Consider the following 12975-nt stretch of genomic DNA (forward strand, 5'->3'; position numbering starts at 1 on the left):
ATGGCTTTAACAGAGACTAAAAAAATCCCAGTGTGAAAATTAACGGGAAAAATACTTCTGAAACGAAAGCCACTGAAAAAGTGGGTGGGCACTAACACACTCTCTTCCCGATGTGATAAAACCAAGCTCCGCCCTACAATTTTTGTCATTCCGAAATTAAATGGGTTGCAAACGGAGTTTATTTCCAACAGTCTCTTCAATTGAACCGGTAAGAATTTTAACCATCCATTCAAGCCTTCACAAAACAATAAGCCTAAACATCTCATCATTTCTATATTGCTAGTTCTTTGCAGATCACCCGTGTAATGATGCAAGAAAGATCGGGAAGGTCCATTCCTCTGGCGTATCTGACTGGCAGCAGAGATCGTTCTGTATGTCTGTCCTGCACCAGTTGGCTCGTCCTTGCCAAATGCAACCCAGATTCACGCAGCGAAGCTGACACACTTTCTGTCTTTTTCCAGGAATCTAACCGCAAGAGTCCTTTCAGTTTCAATCCTATTCAGGGCAATTCTCCCCTAGCTAGCTTGCTATCAACAGGAATGATTTCCCCACAACATTCACCATTTCATATTCAATAAACAGTTTCCTGACAGGTACACTGCTGGTTAAAAAATACTGTGCAGTGCAGCTGCAGGAATTTTCTCATTTTCCGGTTATTCCTCAGACATTACTGAAAGCAGCTGTCTTTTAACTCCATGACAGACTTCGACGGGAGGAAGCAGCTGATTTGTTTGTGCTTTCAGCACAATGTGAGAGGTCAAGCCAGACAGGAAAAACCCAAAACCATTCCAAGGACAAACCCTGAACAACTCAAGGGCCAAAGGAAAAAGCGCCATATTCGTGCCATTACATTTAAAACTATTTGGCTTGGAGAGAGCCTTGGAGTTAATGATAGCTATTTGGCTTCTTTCAGAGAAGAGGATTTGGATAATGTTGTTCTTTTCCCAGATGTTTGCTGGCCAGGTTTTCCAGGTCATTTTTGGTTTCCCTTAATTAATATTTCTCTTATTGCTTATGTTGCTGAGTGAGCACAATATCAAAACATGAGCTCATAGCAAACAATCATAGACTTCTCATAATACAGTAAAACTTTAAATGCACTAATTTATGAAGTTAGAATTATTAACAGGAGACCTGTGTCAGGTCATTTGATGATTCAGACAGGACTGTAGTTATTATGTCTATGCCTGGTTATGGGCTGAAGGTTACTGATGGTCTAGTGCTCAGGTTTTCTTTCTTGGAGATTTTTTTCCAAGAGAAAAAAAAAGAGATTAATAAAAAAGAGACCTATAAATTGGAATGAAAAGCCCATAGAAAAGCATTTGTAGATGCTTTGTCAGTCTTGAAGACATACTAGCAAAACGTGAAGCTTATCAGCTCCTCAGGCTTAAGTAAAGCCCAGAAAATAGCATATTTTTCTTTTAAGTGGTGATATTTTAAGTATACGGTTCATATCTCCAGGCCACTGAAACTAAACTGAGACGTTTACTTAATCTATTTTCGCTGTTAATGCAATCTGTGCATTCCTGACTATCTGAAAGTCTGTTTAATCTAATCTTTGCTGATTTATCCATGCTAAACTTAACAACAAACTAACTAGGTCATAGTTAGAGTGTACATATGTGCCATTTATACAGGACACACCTTGGCCAGGGTTTCTATATTGCCTACAAAACATCCAAAGTAGTTTGACCAATAACATGCAGGTATTGTACATAATCAACCAATCGTGGTGTGTGAGAAGGTGGGATCTACAGAGAACGTAAATGTAAAACAAAACAAAACAAAAGAACAACAAAAACGACAAAAAACACACAAAAATTTGCATCTCAAAGGCACCAAAAGTCTAACTGGCTACAGATCTGCATTACAGTTTTTTTCAATCGCTAACAAGCGCTTAACCATACTTCAGATACTTTTTCTAAACTCTTAACACAGACAAACACCTACAAAACACAATTGGCCAAATGGATAATTTTCTTCTCAAAAACACATTTTGTTAAATATATACTAAGTCTTCATTTCAAAATAGAACACATCTTTCTCTGCACACACCAACTTTACCAAAACACTGGAAATCTGACTCAAAATTAAATTATTCTGTCAAAGAATAACACTTGTTTAAAAGGTACATGCAGTCAATCAAAGTACACCAGGTTTCAAAATACTGGCTATTGTTGACATTACAAAAACTGCATAGACTTTTATGTTTCACTTTTACAGGTATTTGCATGCAAAACATGCAATTCATTGTTTTACACTAAATTTCTTGGTTAGGAACTGTATGTCCAAATGTACAGTAATGTTCACATTCAAAAGCATTCCAGTAAAAAGCTATTTTTTTCCTTTACTGTTTACTGCAGGAGGTACAGTAGAAACACGGTATGATAGAACAGAAAAGGTTTGACAGTATTGCTTACAGTGAACAAAATATCCATGAAACACATAAGAGCATTCTGAACAAAAAACAACAACAGCAAAAAGCCCAGATAAAAAAAGGGGGGGGGGGGGGGGGGGTAAAATAAAAACAATCTCTCACTGCTCCTCTCCTTTCACTGCTCCTCTCACTGCTCCTGCTTCTCTCACTGCTCCTCTCACTGCTCCTGCTCCCCTCACTGCTCCTCTCACTGCTCCTGCTTCTCTCACTGCTCCTCTCACTGCTCCTCTCACTGCTCCTGCTTCTCTCACTGCTCCTGCTCCTCTCACTGCTCCTGCTCCTCTCACTGCTCCTGCTCCTCTCACTGCTCCTGCTTCTCTCACTGCTCCTGCTCCTCTCACTGCTCCTGCTTCTCTCACTGCTCCTCTCACTGCTCCTGCTCCCCTCACTGCTCCTCTCACTGCTCCTGCTTCTCTCACTGCTCCTCTCACTGCTCCTCTCACTGCTCCTCTCACTGCTCCTGCTTCTCTCACTGCTCCTCTCACTGCTCCTCTCACTGCTCCTCTCACTGCTCCTGCATCTCTCACTGCATCTCTCACTGCTCCTCTCACTGCTCCTCTCACTGCTCCTCTCACTGCTCCTGCTTCTCTCACTGCATCTCTCACTGCTCCTGCTCCTCTCACTGCTCCTCTCACTGCATCTCTCACTGCTCCTGCTCCTCTCACTGCTCCTGCTCCTCTCACTGCTCCTCTCACTGCTCCTCTCACTGCTCCTCTCACTGCTCCTCTCACTGCTCCTGCTTCTCTCACTGCATCTCTCACTGCTCCTGCTCCTCTCACTGCTCCTCTCACTGCATCTCTCACTGCTCCTGCTCCTCTCACTGCTCCTGCTCCTCTCACTGCTCCTCTCACTGCTCCTGCTTCTCTCACTGCTCCTCTCACTGCTCCTCTCACTGCTCCTCTCACTGCTCCTCTCACTGCTCCTGCATCTCTCACTGCATCTCTCACTGCTCCTCTCACTGCTCCTCTCACTGCTCCTGCTTCTCTCACTGCATCTCTCACTGCTCCTGCTCCTCTCACTGCTCCTGCTCCTCTCACTGCTCCTCTCACTGCTCCTCTCACTGCTCCTCTCACTGCTCCTGCTTCTCTCACTGCATCTCTCACTGCTCCTGCTCCTCTCACTGCTCCTGCTCCTCTCACTGCTCCTCTCACTGCTCCTGCTTCTCTCACTGCATCTCTCACTGCTCCTGCTCCTCTCACTGCTCCTCTCACTGCATCTCTCACTGCTCCTGCATCTCTCACTGCTCCTGCTCCTCTCACTGCTCCTTTCACTGCATCTCTCACTGCTCCTGCTCCTCTCACTGGGCCCCTTGCTCTTACTCTTCCTCGTCCATACATTACAGTGTTTGTCTTTTTCTGTTTCTGTTTCCAAAAATATCACTCTTCAAAGTCCTCCTTTTACAGTTTTTCTCAGTCGCTTTGGTACATTTCTTGAATCAAACTCACAATTTGCAAAACATAAAGTGCATTTCTCAAAACAACCCGTACAAATAGCAAAACACCATGGATTACCTGCAAAAGCCAGTCTCCTGCTCAAAATCCTTAGTTCATCTCTCAAAAGTAAATATCTGTGTCAATGAACATATCAGTGCCATCAGAATGACAAGTCCTTGTGTCATAGTGTACGGATAAGACAGTCAAATTGCTTAGTCATGTTGTCAATATAACAGTTTACTCTGGAGGGATGATCTGATGTAAACTACTGTATTGAACAATATGCCATATGCTTATGTATGCCATATCCATTTCAAACGTACACATTTACACATTACTGTATGTGGGATATTGACTGAAAGAGACTGGATAGAATTCCCAGTTACACTTTTACAAAGTCTGACCAAAAAAAAAAAACCTTTACAATGTCATTGTGATATAGAAAAGGAAAAACAAATATGGACACAAATATGAAAATAAGTCCATTTTCAGAATGTGTAACTCTTGTGTTGTCCTCTGTCTATACAGTATAAGCTTTTCAACTGAAGATTCATGAGATGAACCTTTGAGCTATTTCAGAGAAAGGGTTTATCATTGGTTTATCATATACATTCTCTTCATAAGTCAAGATTCACTTGGACAATTCATGCCAAATGTACAAAAAGTCTAATAATAATGTGTAAAAATAAATATAAAAAGTGTGCTAGGCAGTTTTTGACAACTAGATTAACCATTTTGCATTTAATGACTTATATGATGAACTAAAGACTAGATGTTTTGGGGGGTAAGACTGTTGCACAGAAAACTATGCAATACATTTTGAGCAACATGACATGAGCAACTGATAATGTAGGAAACTGCCGATAAACATGCATAATCAATTGCATGAATGTACAAAAGCAATCGCAACTTGTTCAAAAGAATGAGAAACTGGTTTTATGATGTGTATAAATGGCTAGATGATGTGGAGGTTGTACAAGTAGTTTTGAGAATTTCATTTCTGTTTTGAAAAATGCACCAAAGTGACTGAGAAAAACTGTATTGTATAAGTGTCAATGTAATAGAAAAAAATAACCCCTGCCATTGAGTCTAAGCCAGATTGGAATCAGTTGTGGTTTGCCCAAATTACACAACATAAATCAGCTAAGATAAATTGTTTTTGAACTGATATCATTGCAGAAGCAGAGGTTTTTATACTGTATCTAAGGTTTGGAACATTGTTTTTGCTATTGTGGGATGTTGTGTGTTAACATTTGTAAATACTACAAAAACGATCCATAATTTTGTTGGGAGGTATAGCTTGTCTGTTCAGAAAATGTAAGCATTGTGGAAATGTGTTCAATGACTCCATACTGTGTGAAAACGACATGAAATGTGTGAATGGTATGGCCACAATAGACAGATGCTGTGCTAATTGTGTTTAGAGTTTTGAAAATGTGACAACTGCTTGGACAAATGCTTGTTAGCGACTGAAAAAAACTGTAAAAGTGTTCCTTAATATGACTATTTAAAAAATAAAAACAATCCACCTACCAAAAAAGCCGAAAATATCATCCAAAATGAAACCATTTCTTGCCGATCTGTTGATTTAACTGGGAAACGCACTTAGATGCACTCTACGCTGGCAACAGTCATGGCAACATGGGTCTCGCTCGCTCGCTCGCTCTCTTTATAAACAGGCAGCTCAACAAAAGGCTGAATGCTGGGGAGACATGAAAAGAAAGACTTTGTGCATGAGATTCTAAAGACACAACCCGGCTCAGAATCGCAGCATTAGCATCCACTCATAGACATCACACACATCTCTGCAAACAAACTTACTACTGCCGGTTAATGTGTAAAGCATATATAAAACAGCTTTGTTGACATGAGGCATTATAGATGCAATACAAACAGAAACCACAAATATTTTCCACTATGCACACTGGATTCAGCTTCACTGAGAAGTGCAAACTGAGGGTCGTATGAGGAGGAAGGTTTCTTATTAGTGCACATTCAGTGCTTTTGGCCTGTTTTATGTGCTGTAGTCAGCATGGTGCACTCCTAGCACAACAAACCCCTTTAAAACCAACATGAAAAGCCGTTCGCAATCTGTTTTACTTTCAAAATCCAATACATGGTCAAGTGAAAGCATATTCGACTGGAAAAACTCTAGGGAGGAACTTGATTGGCTCATGCAAAGTGGGTGTTAACTTCCAAAAATACAGCCTGTTGTTTAAGAGGCACTCCAGGTTATTACATTGTGACATAAAATGAAGTCAAACAAAGACATGCCATGCAGAGACTCAAATCGAGTTCAAACCAACAGATTCACTAAAATGAACAGATATGCCTTCGTTTGTTAGCTGTCATTGTGCTTGTCACGGAACATTGATAGAAGGCTTAATTTTGATGCTAACTAATGGAGATTGCCACAGTGCACTGCACCTCTCCCCTTTCACTCATTATCTGCTGCTATGGTTTAGATCCGAGCACTAATAACAGCTGTGGATGATTTTTGCTCTGATCTGGACGGCAGGTGTGAATGAAAGCGCCCTGATGAGATTTCAATCAGAGCACACACTCAAGTTCTTTCACTCATCTGTTCGCACAGATGTATTCACGTAAACACACGCAATCAACAATATACACACTGGTGTAAAAATCGCACTTTTCCAAAACAGAGTCTGCTGCACTCCCAACAACTTGAAGTTCTCTTACTCACTGGAATACAACCACCGGGAGTCAGACTTATTCAACTCTAAACTCAATTCTACATTTGAAATAGGGAAAAGCCAGCAAATGAGTTACTGATTCCGAATCCCATAAATAATTGATTTGGAACTGATTTGTGTATCATTCAGAAGCTACACTAGAGATTCTAAAACAGCATTGCATCAGTCCTGCACAGAAAACTCAAATCCGTAATGCATTATAAGAAAGCAACCAAGAAAAAAAATGATAAAGCAACTGACATATTTGTATGCACTATGCTTATTAGAGTATTGCATTGAGTAGTCCTGTTTGCAGGAGCTTTCTATGCTCCAAAATGCTCTTACAATGTTTCTGTGACCATTAGGATACTGCCTATTAATTATTCATTTACAAATACTATAATAAATATAAATAAGTATAATCTATTTGATGAATTATAATGCTTATTCATAAAACATTACATGTTAAACCATGTCAAGTTCAGAGAAAAGCTTTGGCATCATCAATATGCATTATAAAGGCATGCATTATGTGTTGTAATGCATCATTTAATCTTTTCATGAATAATTATGCACAAAGTCAACATGTATTATACTATTTGAAAGATTGTGTCATGCATTTTAATGCATTATACTTGGTGTAAAAGTATTATAATGTATTACAGCTGTGTTTACAATTATTAATGAGATCATACACTGCATTGTAAAGTGCATTACTATGTATAATTAATGCAATTAAACTACTTACATAAGTATTCATCTTAATCAGCAAAGAGGGAAATATTCACTTTATGGAATTACCATCTTCAACATTTTATCCTAAATGAATGCGACCCTTACCTGTAATGCCATTAAAAGTCCCGGTGTGACATGACCTGGTTAAAACAGTTGCAGATATAGATTAATCCCGTTTGTGCGAGCGTCACCTTCGCCTATTGACTTCTGAATGTAACTCCTAACTGTGCCCCGGCTTCAGCATCAGTGTCAGCATGGCAGACTCAATTAGCTGCTGTCTGCCCCAGGCTGCCTTCAACACACCGAACACCAGCGCTCTCTCATGCAGATGCAAAGGCAGAGCTGGGAGAAATAAATAGTGTCGCTGGTTTTTCTGTGAGCGTAGTGTGCGACAGACAGATAATCACCGCATCCCACAATCCTATTTCCAGCTCCTGATTACCCTGCTTTATTTAGACGGTGTGAATAAGTCCTGGGCTGCCAATCTATTCTTCATTTGGAATCAATATTCAACACTGCAGATATTTTGTCTTTTAATTATGTCTTATTTCGTGTATTAAGAAATATTGCGCCATTGTTCACTTAAATCATGTTTAATTCCAATTCAATATGACTGTCTTTCTACCATGTGACACAAAATGTGTTGCAGCTGCAATAAATCCCTTACAAAAAACTCTTGGTTATCATGAAATAGTGGCAGTTGGAAAACGGCGCATAGATTGCATGAACTACTTTGTATGATATGTTATATTGCATGGTGACTAGATGGGATGGGTTGTTCCAACATGGACACAAATGGTTATGTCAGAAGCTATTTCCATGTTCTCTGCATCACTCCGGTCACAGTATTGTAGTTTCTCATCTTCTTGGAATCTGGTCACATGCAGTTTGGTATGCAATGCTAAATTCCTCACTAATCAATAACAATTCCACAAATCAATCAACAGCCTTACAGGAGAAACTACATCACACAGATGAATGCCTGGTTATATGTTTATAGATTATTCTGTGTGTACACTACATAAAGTTATGGGTTTTACCAGCCTAATGGCCATGACAGAAGTTAAAAGATTAGCAAGGTTAACAAACAGTTTTATGAAGCCCATATATGTGTGAATTTTGTGCCACATGCCCAGCTCTCATTTCAGTTTTTGTAATTCCTATGAATAAAGTTACTGTAACTATTAGCTATTACAAATTAAAGGCAAATATAACAATATTGTAATTTTTTGTATTACGGTAAACAGAATCTATGAATACATTTAAATTGGAAGCTTAATGGTCATGCCAGTTACATGTTAATGGTCCATAATTGTAGGACTCTTGGTAAAAGCTCCATACACAACGTAATTCAGGTCCATAGACTACAACAGGGACAACAAAGTGGACTATGCCCCATGGGTTCGACTGTCCTGGTTTCTAAGCATGGAGTAAACGATACCCCTCGGCTCACATCTATCCAACAACGCTTCCATTACACAGCAGGAAAATCGCCAGGCCACTAGCATGCTTTCTACTTCCCATTAAGATATAATGTCAGAACACAACACCACTTCACCTGTTGATGATTATGTGCAGATAGCTGCATTCCTGTATCATTTACAAGCAACAGGATATGGATGGATAATCCGTAGTAAACACTGGTGTGAATGGTGGTTGTGTAATCTACGGCCAAACCATGTGTCTGAGTAATGATGACATCATGAGTTTTGTTTTGAAAATCTATCTTTGTATGGTCACAAATAATCAAATAATCAGTTTTGATCACGTTTGGACTCAAAGAAATGTTAATAATTAAGCCTTTACATATTTTCTAGTAAGTCTGTCGTCTTTTCAACTTTTGAAAGCTACAGATCACCCACAATCTACAGTTTGCCAACCATCTATGCAAATGCAGTTAACACCATTAACATGCTGAATTTGGTGGAATACCTTATGATTGTGAATTTTCATTATCTTCTGTAGTGAATGGGTGCCGTCAGAATGAGAGTCCAAACAGCTGATAAAAACAAAGCAATAATCCAATGTATTCCACACCACTCCAGTCCATCAATTAACATCTTGTGAAGCCAAAAGCTGCATGTTTGTAAGAAACAAATTCATCATTAAGACTTCAAACCATCACTTCTGCACAAAATAGAGTCTGTGATCCGTAATGTTGCTTGCTTCACTGAAAAACCCATCTTCTGTTGTCTCTCACATAAAAATCCATCCACATATCTGTTTAGAGCTGTTTTGGCTTGTGCTCAATCCGCGCAGATTTTTCTCCTGGTTCAGACCAGACCACATTTTCACTGGAGAAAGCAATACTATGGATTCATATTTTAGCAACAAAGTTACAAATGTCTGGTGATGTTTATTATTATTTTTTTATTATAAACAAAAAGCTTTTATCTTCTCAAGATGTTAATTGATGGACTGGAGTGGTATGGATAACCCAATATATAAAAACATGGATGTAGTGTCATCATCCATTGATTTCTGAAGAGTGGTTTTGAAGCTCAAAGTGGGCGGAGCAGAACGTCGCCATCTTGGCAGTGCGTCACCGCACATCATTCTCTGATATTCGAAAAAAATTGGCAAAAAGTCAGGAGCTGGTTGCTGAAATCCCGCCCACCCAACTTGATGGTTGTGATAGCAGTGGCAACCCACCTGTCACTCAGGTGGCCACCCCCCTAATTATGAAGCACTTTAAGGCTTAAAATAATTTATACGGATGAGTTATAACAAAAAAATCACCCCCCTTGTTGTCATGAAGGTAGCTAGATAGCATAGCTATATAGACCAAAATCATTTTTTGAACTAGGCTGTAAACATATTTTTTTCTGCTTTATCTTGGGGAGTCTATGGGATTGACTCCCTTTTGCAGCCAGCCTCTAGCGGACAGTTGACAAATTACAGTTTAAGTCACTTCCTTGGTGGCTTCAGGAGAGAGAGTGGGAGGTTGCTGCTTGGTTTAAAGGTGGGATAGGAAATCTTGGAAAATGCTAACATTAGCCTGATAGCACTGAAAGGTACTGCGCCACCCTCCCTGCGATCACTGTCCAAAGCCACGCCCCCTGAATGCATTTATGCTCACAGACCAGTGTACCAGAGACAACAGTAGCTACTACAATAGGCAACATCAGCGGTTCCCAATTCCAGTCCATGTTCCGAAGTGAAGTAAATACCTACTCAGGTGAACGCTGAACGTGTTGATCACGTATCCTGTCTGCGCAAACAGGGTGCGCAGAAGTATGCAAATACATGTGTTGACAGGCAGATAGGAAAGCCATTTAAAATGCTCAGACCGAGTGTTTTGATTGGACGTACATTTCTTGGTCCTACGCCTTCCACAGAATATATAAATACAGATAAATACATCTCGACCACTCAACTTAATGATTGCTATAGGGATGTGAAGAGACTTTCAACCAGCATAACAAAAAAAAAAATCTGAAAATAATCACCTATTGCACCTTTAATGGTGTAAGTGTGTATTATATGTATGCCAAAATGTGTATCATATGCATAGCCAACAAAGTGAGTATCATTAGCATGCAAAAAGTTTGAATTATATGCATGTCAAACACGTGTGTATTGTATGCACACCAATATCAATTTCTGTGTATAAATATAAAATATAAAATAAATAAATCTGCTATTTATACACAATTTCATCTGCTATTTATAAGGCTCTTTTAATCAGCTGTTTGGACTTTGATTGCACCCATTCACTGCAGAGGATTCACTGATGAGCAAGTAATGTACAGTAATGTCAGCTTTCTGTTGATAGAAAGCTGCTGTGTTCGCACTGCTTGGCAATATCTGTTATTCTCTTGTTTCTCCAATACTTCCCCACGAAAACAAATCAGAATCAGTGGAGGACATCTGTGCTAGCCTGTGGTGCACCGTAAGCTTTGCTCATGGATCACAGTGCCTCAGGAATGCTGACCAAATAAGAATGTGCCTATGACCTCTGCTTCTCCTCACTTCACTTTGTATTCCAAGCACAACATGAGCAGATTAACACATTATAATAAAAATTCCCAGAGGCCCATTCAGAGCAAAAACTGTAATAGTGATTAGATAACAAGCATGCATTTCTGAGAAACCTTCAAATGACATTTCAGTTCCATTATAATCAATACACTCCCATCGGTCTGTTAACAGCATCTCAAATACAGTCTCTGCCACTCAAACTGATGCTAAACTGCAATATGCATGGTCAGTGGCAACAAAATTGTAATTCATTACAGATCTCATTTGGCACGCACAACTTTTTGTGTTCTTTGAACATGAATGCATGGATTTTCTAGCCGTTCCACTTGTATTTTATTCGCACAAGACTGATTTTCACCTACAGTATACCAGGTGCAATTAAAGAAGAGGTCACCTGCACTGGGACACATGCAGTGAAACGCTGCAAGGGACATCGGGACCAATGCACTTGCCTCTTTCAGATCTCAGATGAATATTTAGACAAAAGATGTACAAGGTTTATCTGAATGGTCTCTGTATCCTGATATGATTCACATGTTCTTAATGATATAAAAAGGAAGGTTACCTCTCACCAGTGAACAGCATCAAGTGTCTATCAGTTCCTCAGCTGTAGATTGTAAGATGGAACCGTCACTGTGCCAGTGTTGTGCATCGCTCTCAGATGCTGCAGCAACTCTGACATTGAGCGCTTTAACGCATTGGGCGCTTGTGCTGTTGTCTGATCTCTCTCTCTCTCTCTGTACTGTACTTCTCTCGCTGTCTCTCGCGCTCGGCACGCTCCCGCTGAATAATGAATGAGCAGAGCAGCACTGGAGCAGCGTGGACGTTTCTCTCTCGTTCTAGCTCAATCAGGAACTGGTCACAATGAGTCGAGCGCTGTGCTCGGGTTACGGCTCGCCTATTCAGTCTGGCCCCCATCCTGCCTTTGTTTCCACTCTGGCAAACAAAGACGCAGGGGGTCAACAGTGAAATATTGAAAGCCCAGGGCATTTTTTTTTTGAACATTCTCTAGAACAATTAAGTTGTGCTACAATGTCCCGCTGTGGACTCATTAGAGAAAAAGTTAAAAGACTTCAAGGCATCTGAAGAATGTCTTCCTCATGCATGTCTGGATAATCAACATACCTCCTTCTCAGCGACATATCAAAGACTTACGCAATATAATAACTTTAAGCAATTGGTTATTAGCAAATGGCACGAGGGGAAATCTCACAGAACTTGACAAGAACATGTGCAGGTCAAATTCAATCAATCCAACCAACCAACCAATCAACCAACATAAATAAATACTTGATACTTGATCAGTAAAAAATGGTTCCATCAATTACGGCAAGTTGTCCAGATCCCGAAGATGCAAATTAGCCCCAGACCATCACACAGCCATCACCATGATTGAGTGTTTGTATGATGTTCTTTTTATGAAATGCTGTGTTGGTTTTACGCCAGATGTAATGGGACACACACCTTCCAAAAATTTAAACTTTTGTTTCATCAGTCTACAGAATATTTGCCCAAAAGTCTTAGGGATAATCAAGATATTTTATGGCAAATGTGAGACAAGCCTTTGTGTGTTTTATTTTTTTGGTCAGCAATGGCTTTTGCCATGGAACTCTCCAGTGGATGCTGTTTTGGCCCAGTCTCTTTCTTATTGTTGATTCATGAACACTGACATTAATTGAGGCAAGTGAGGCCTGGA

General features: G+C 39.9%; 1 protein-coding gene across 5 annotated transcripts in view; it reads right to left on the reverse strand.

Moving 5' to 3' along the window:
- LOC113109573 (A-kinase anchor protein 2-like) overlaps positions 1–12975 on the reverse strand; it is a 97684-nt gene that overhangs the window by 37275 nt on the left and 47434 nt on the right. Inside the window, exon 1 of one of the 5 annotated variants that reach the window (XM_026273221.1) lies at positions 7404–9287. The exons of the other annotated variants lie outside the window; for them this stretch is intronic. Within the exon in view, the coding sequence (XP_026129006.1) occupies positions 7404–7415 (12 nt within the window). The 5' untranslated portion in view covers positions 7416–9287. Of the gene's footprint in view, positions 1–7403; positions 9288–12975 lie in introns of those variants that run through there. 5 annotated transcript variants of the gene reach the window in all.

Source organism: Carassius auratus, chromosome 10, assembly GCF_003368295.1.
Source record: "Carassius auratus strain Wakin chromosome 10, ASM336829v1, whole genome shotgun sequence".
Taxonomy (NCBI): Eukaryota; Metazoa; Chordata; class Actinopteri; order Cypriniformes; family Cyprinidae; genus Carassius; species Carassius auratus.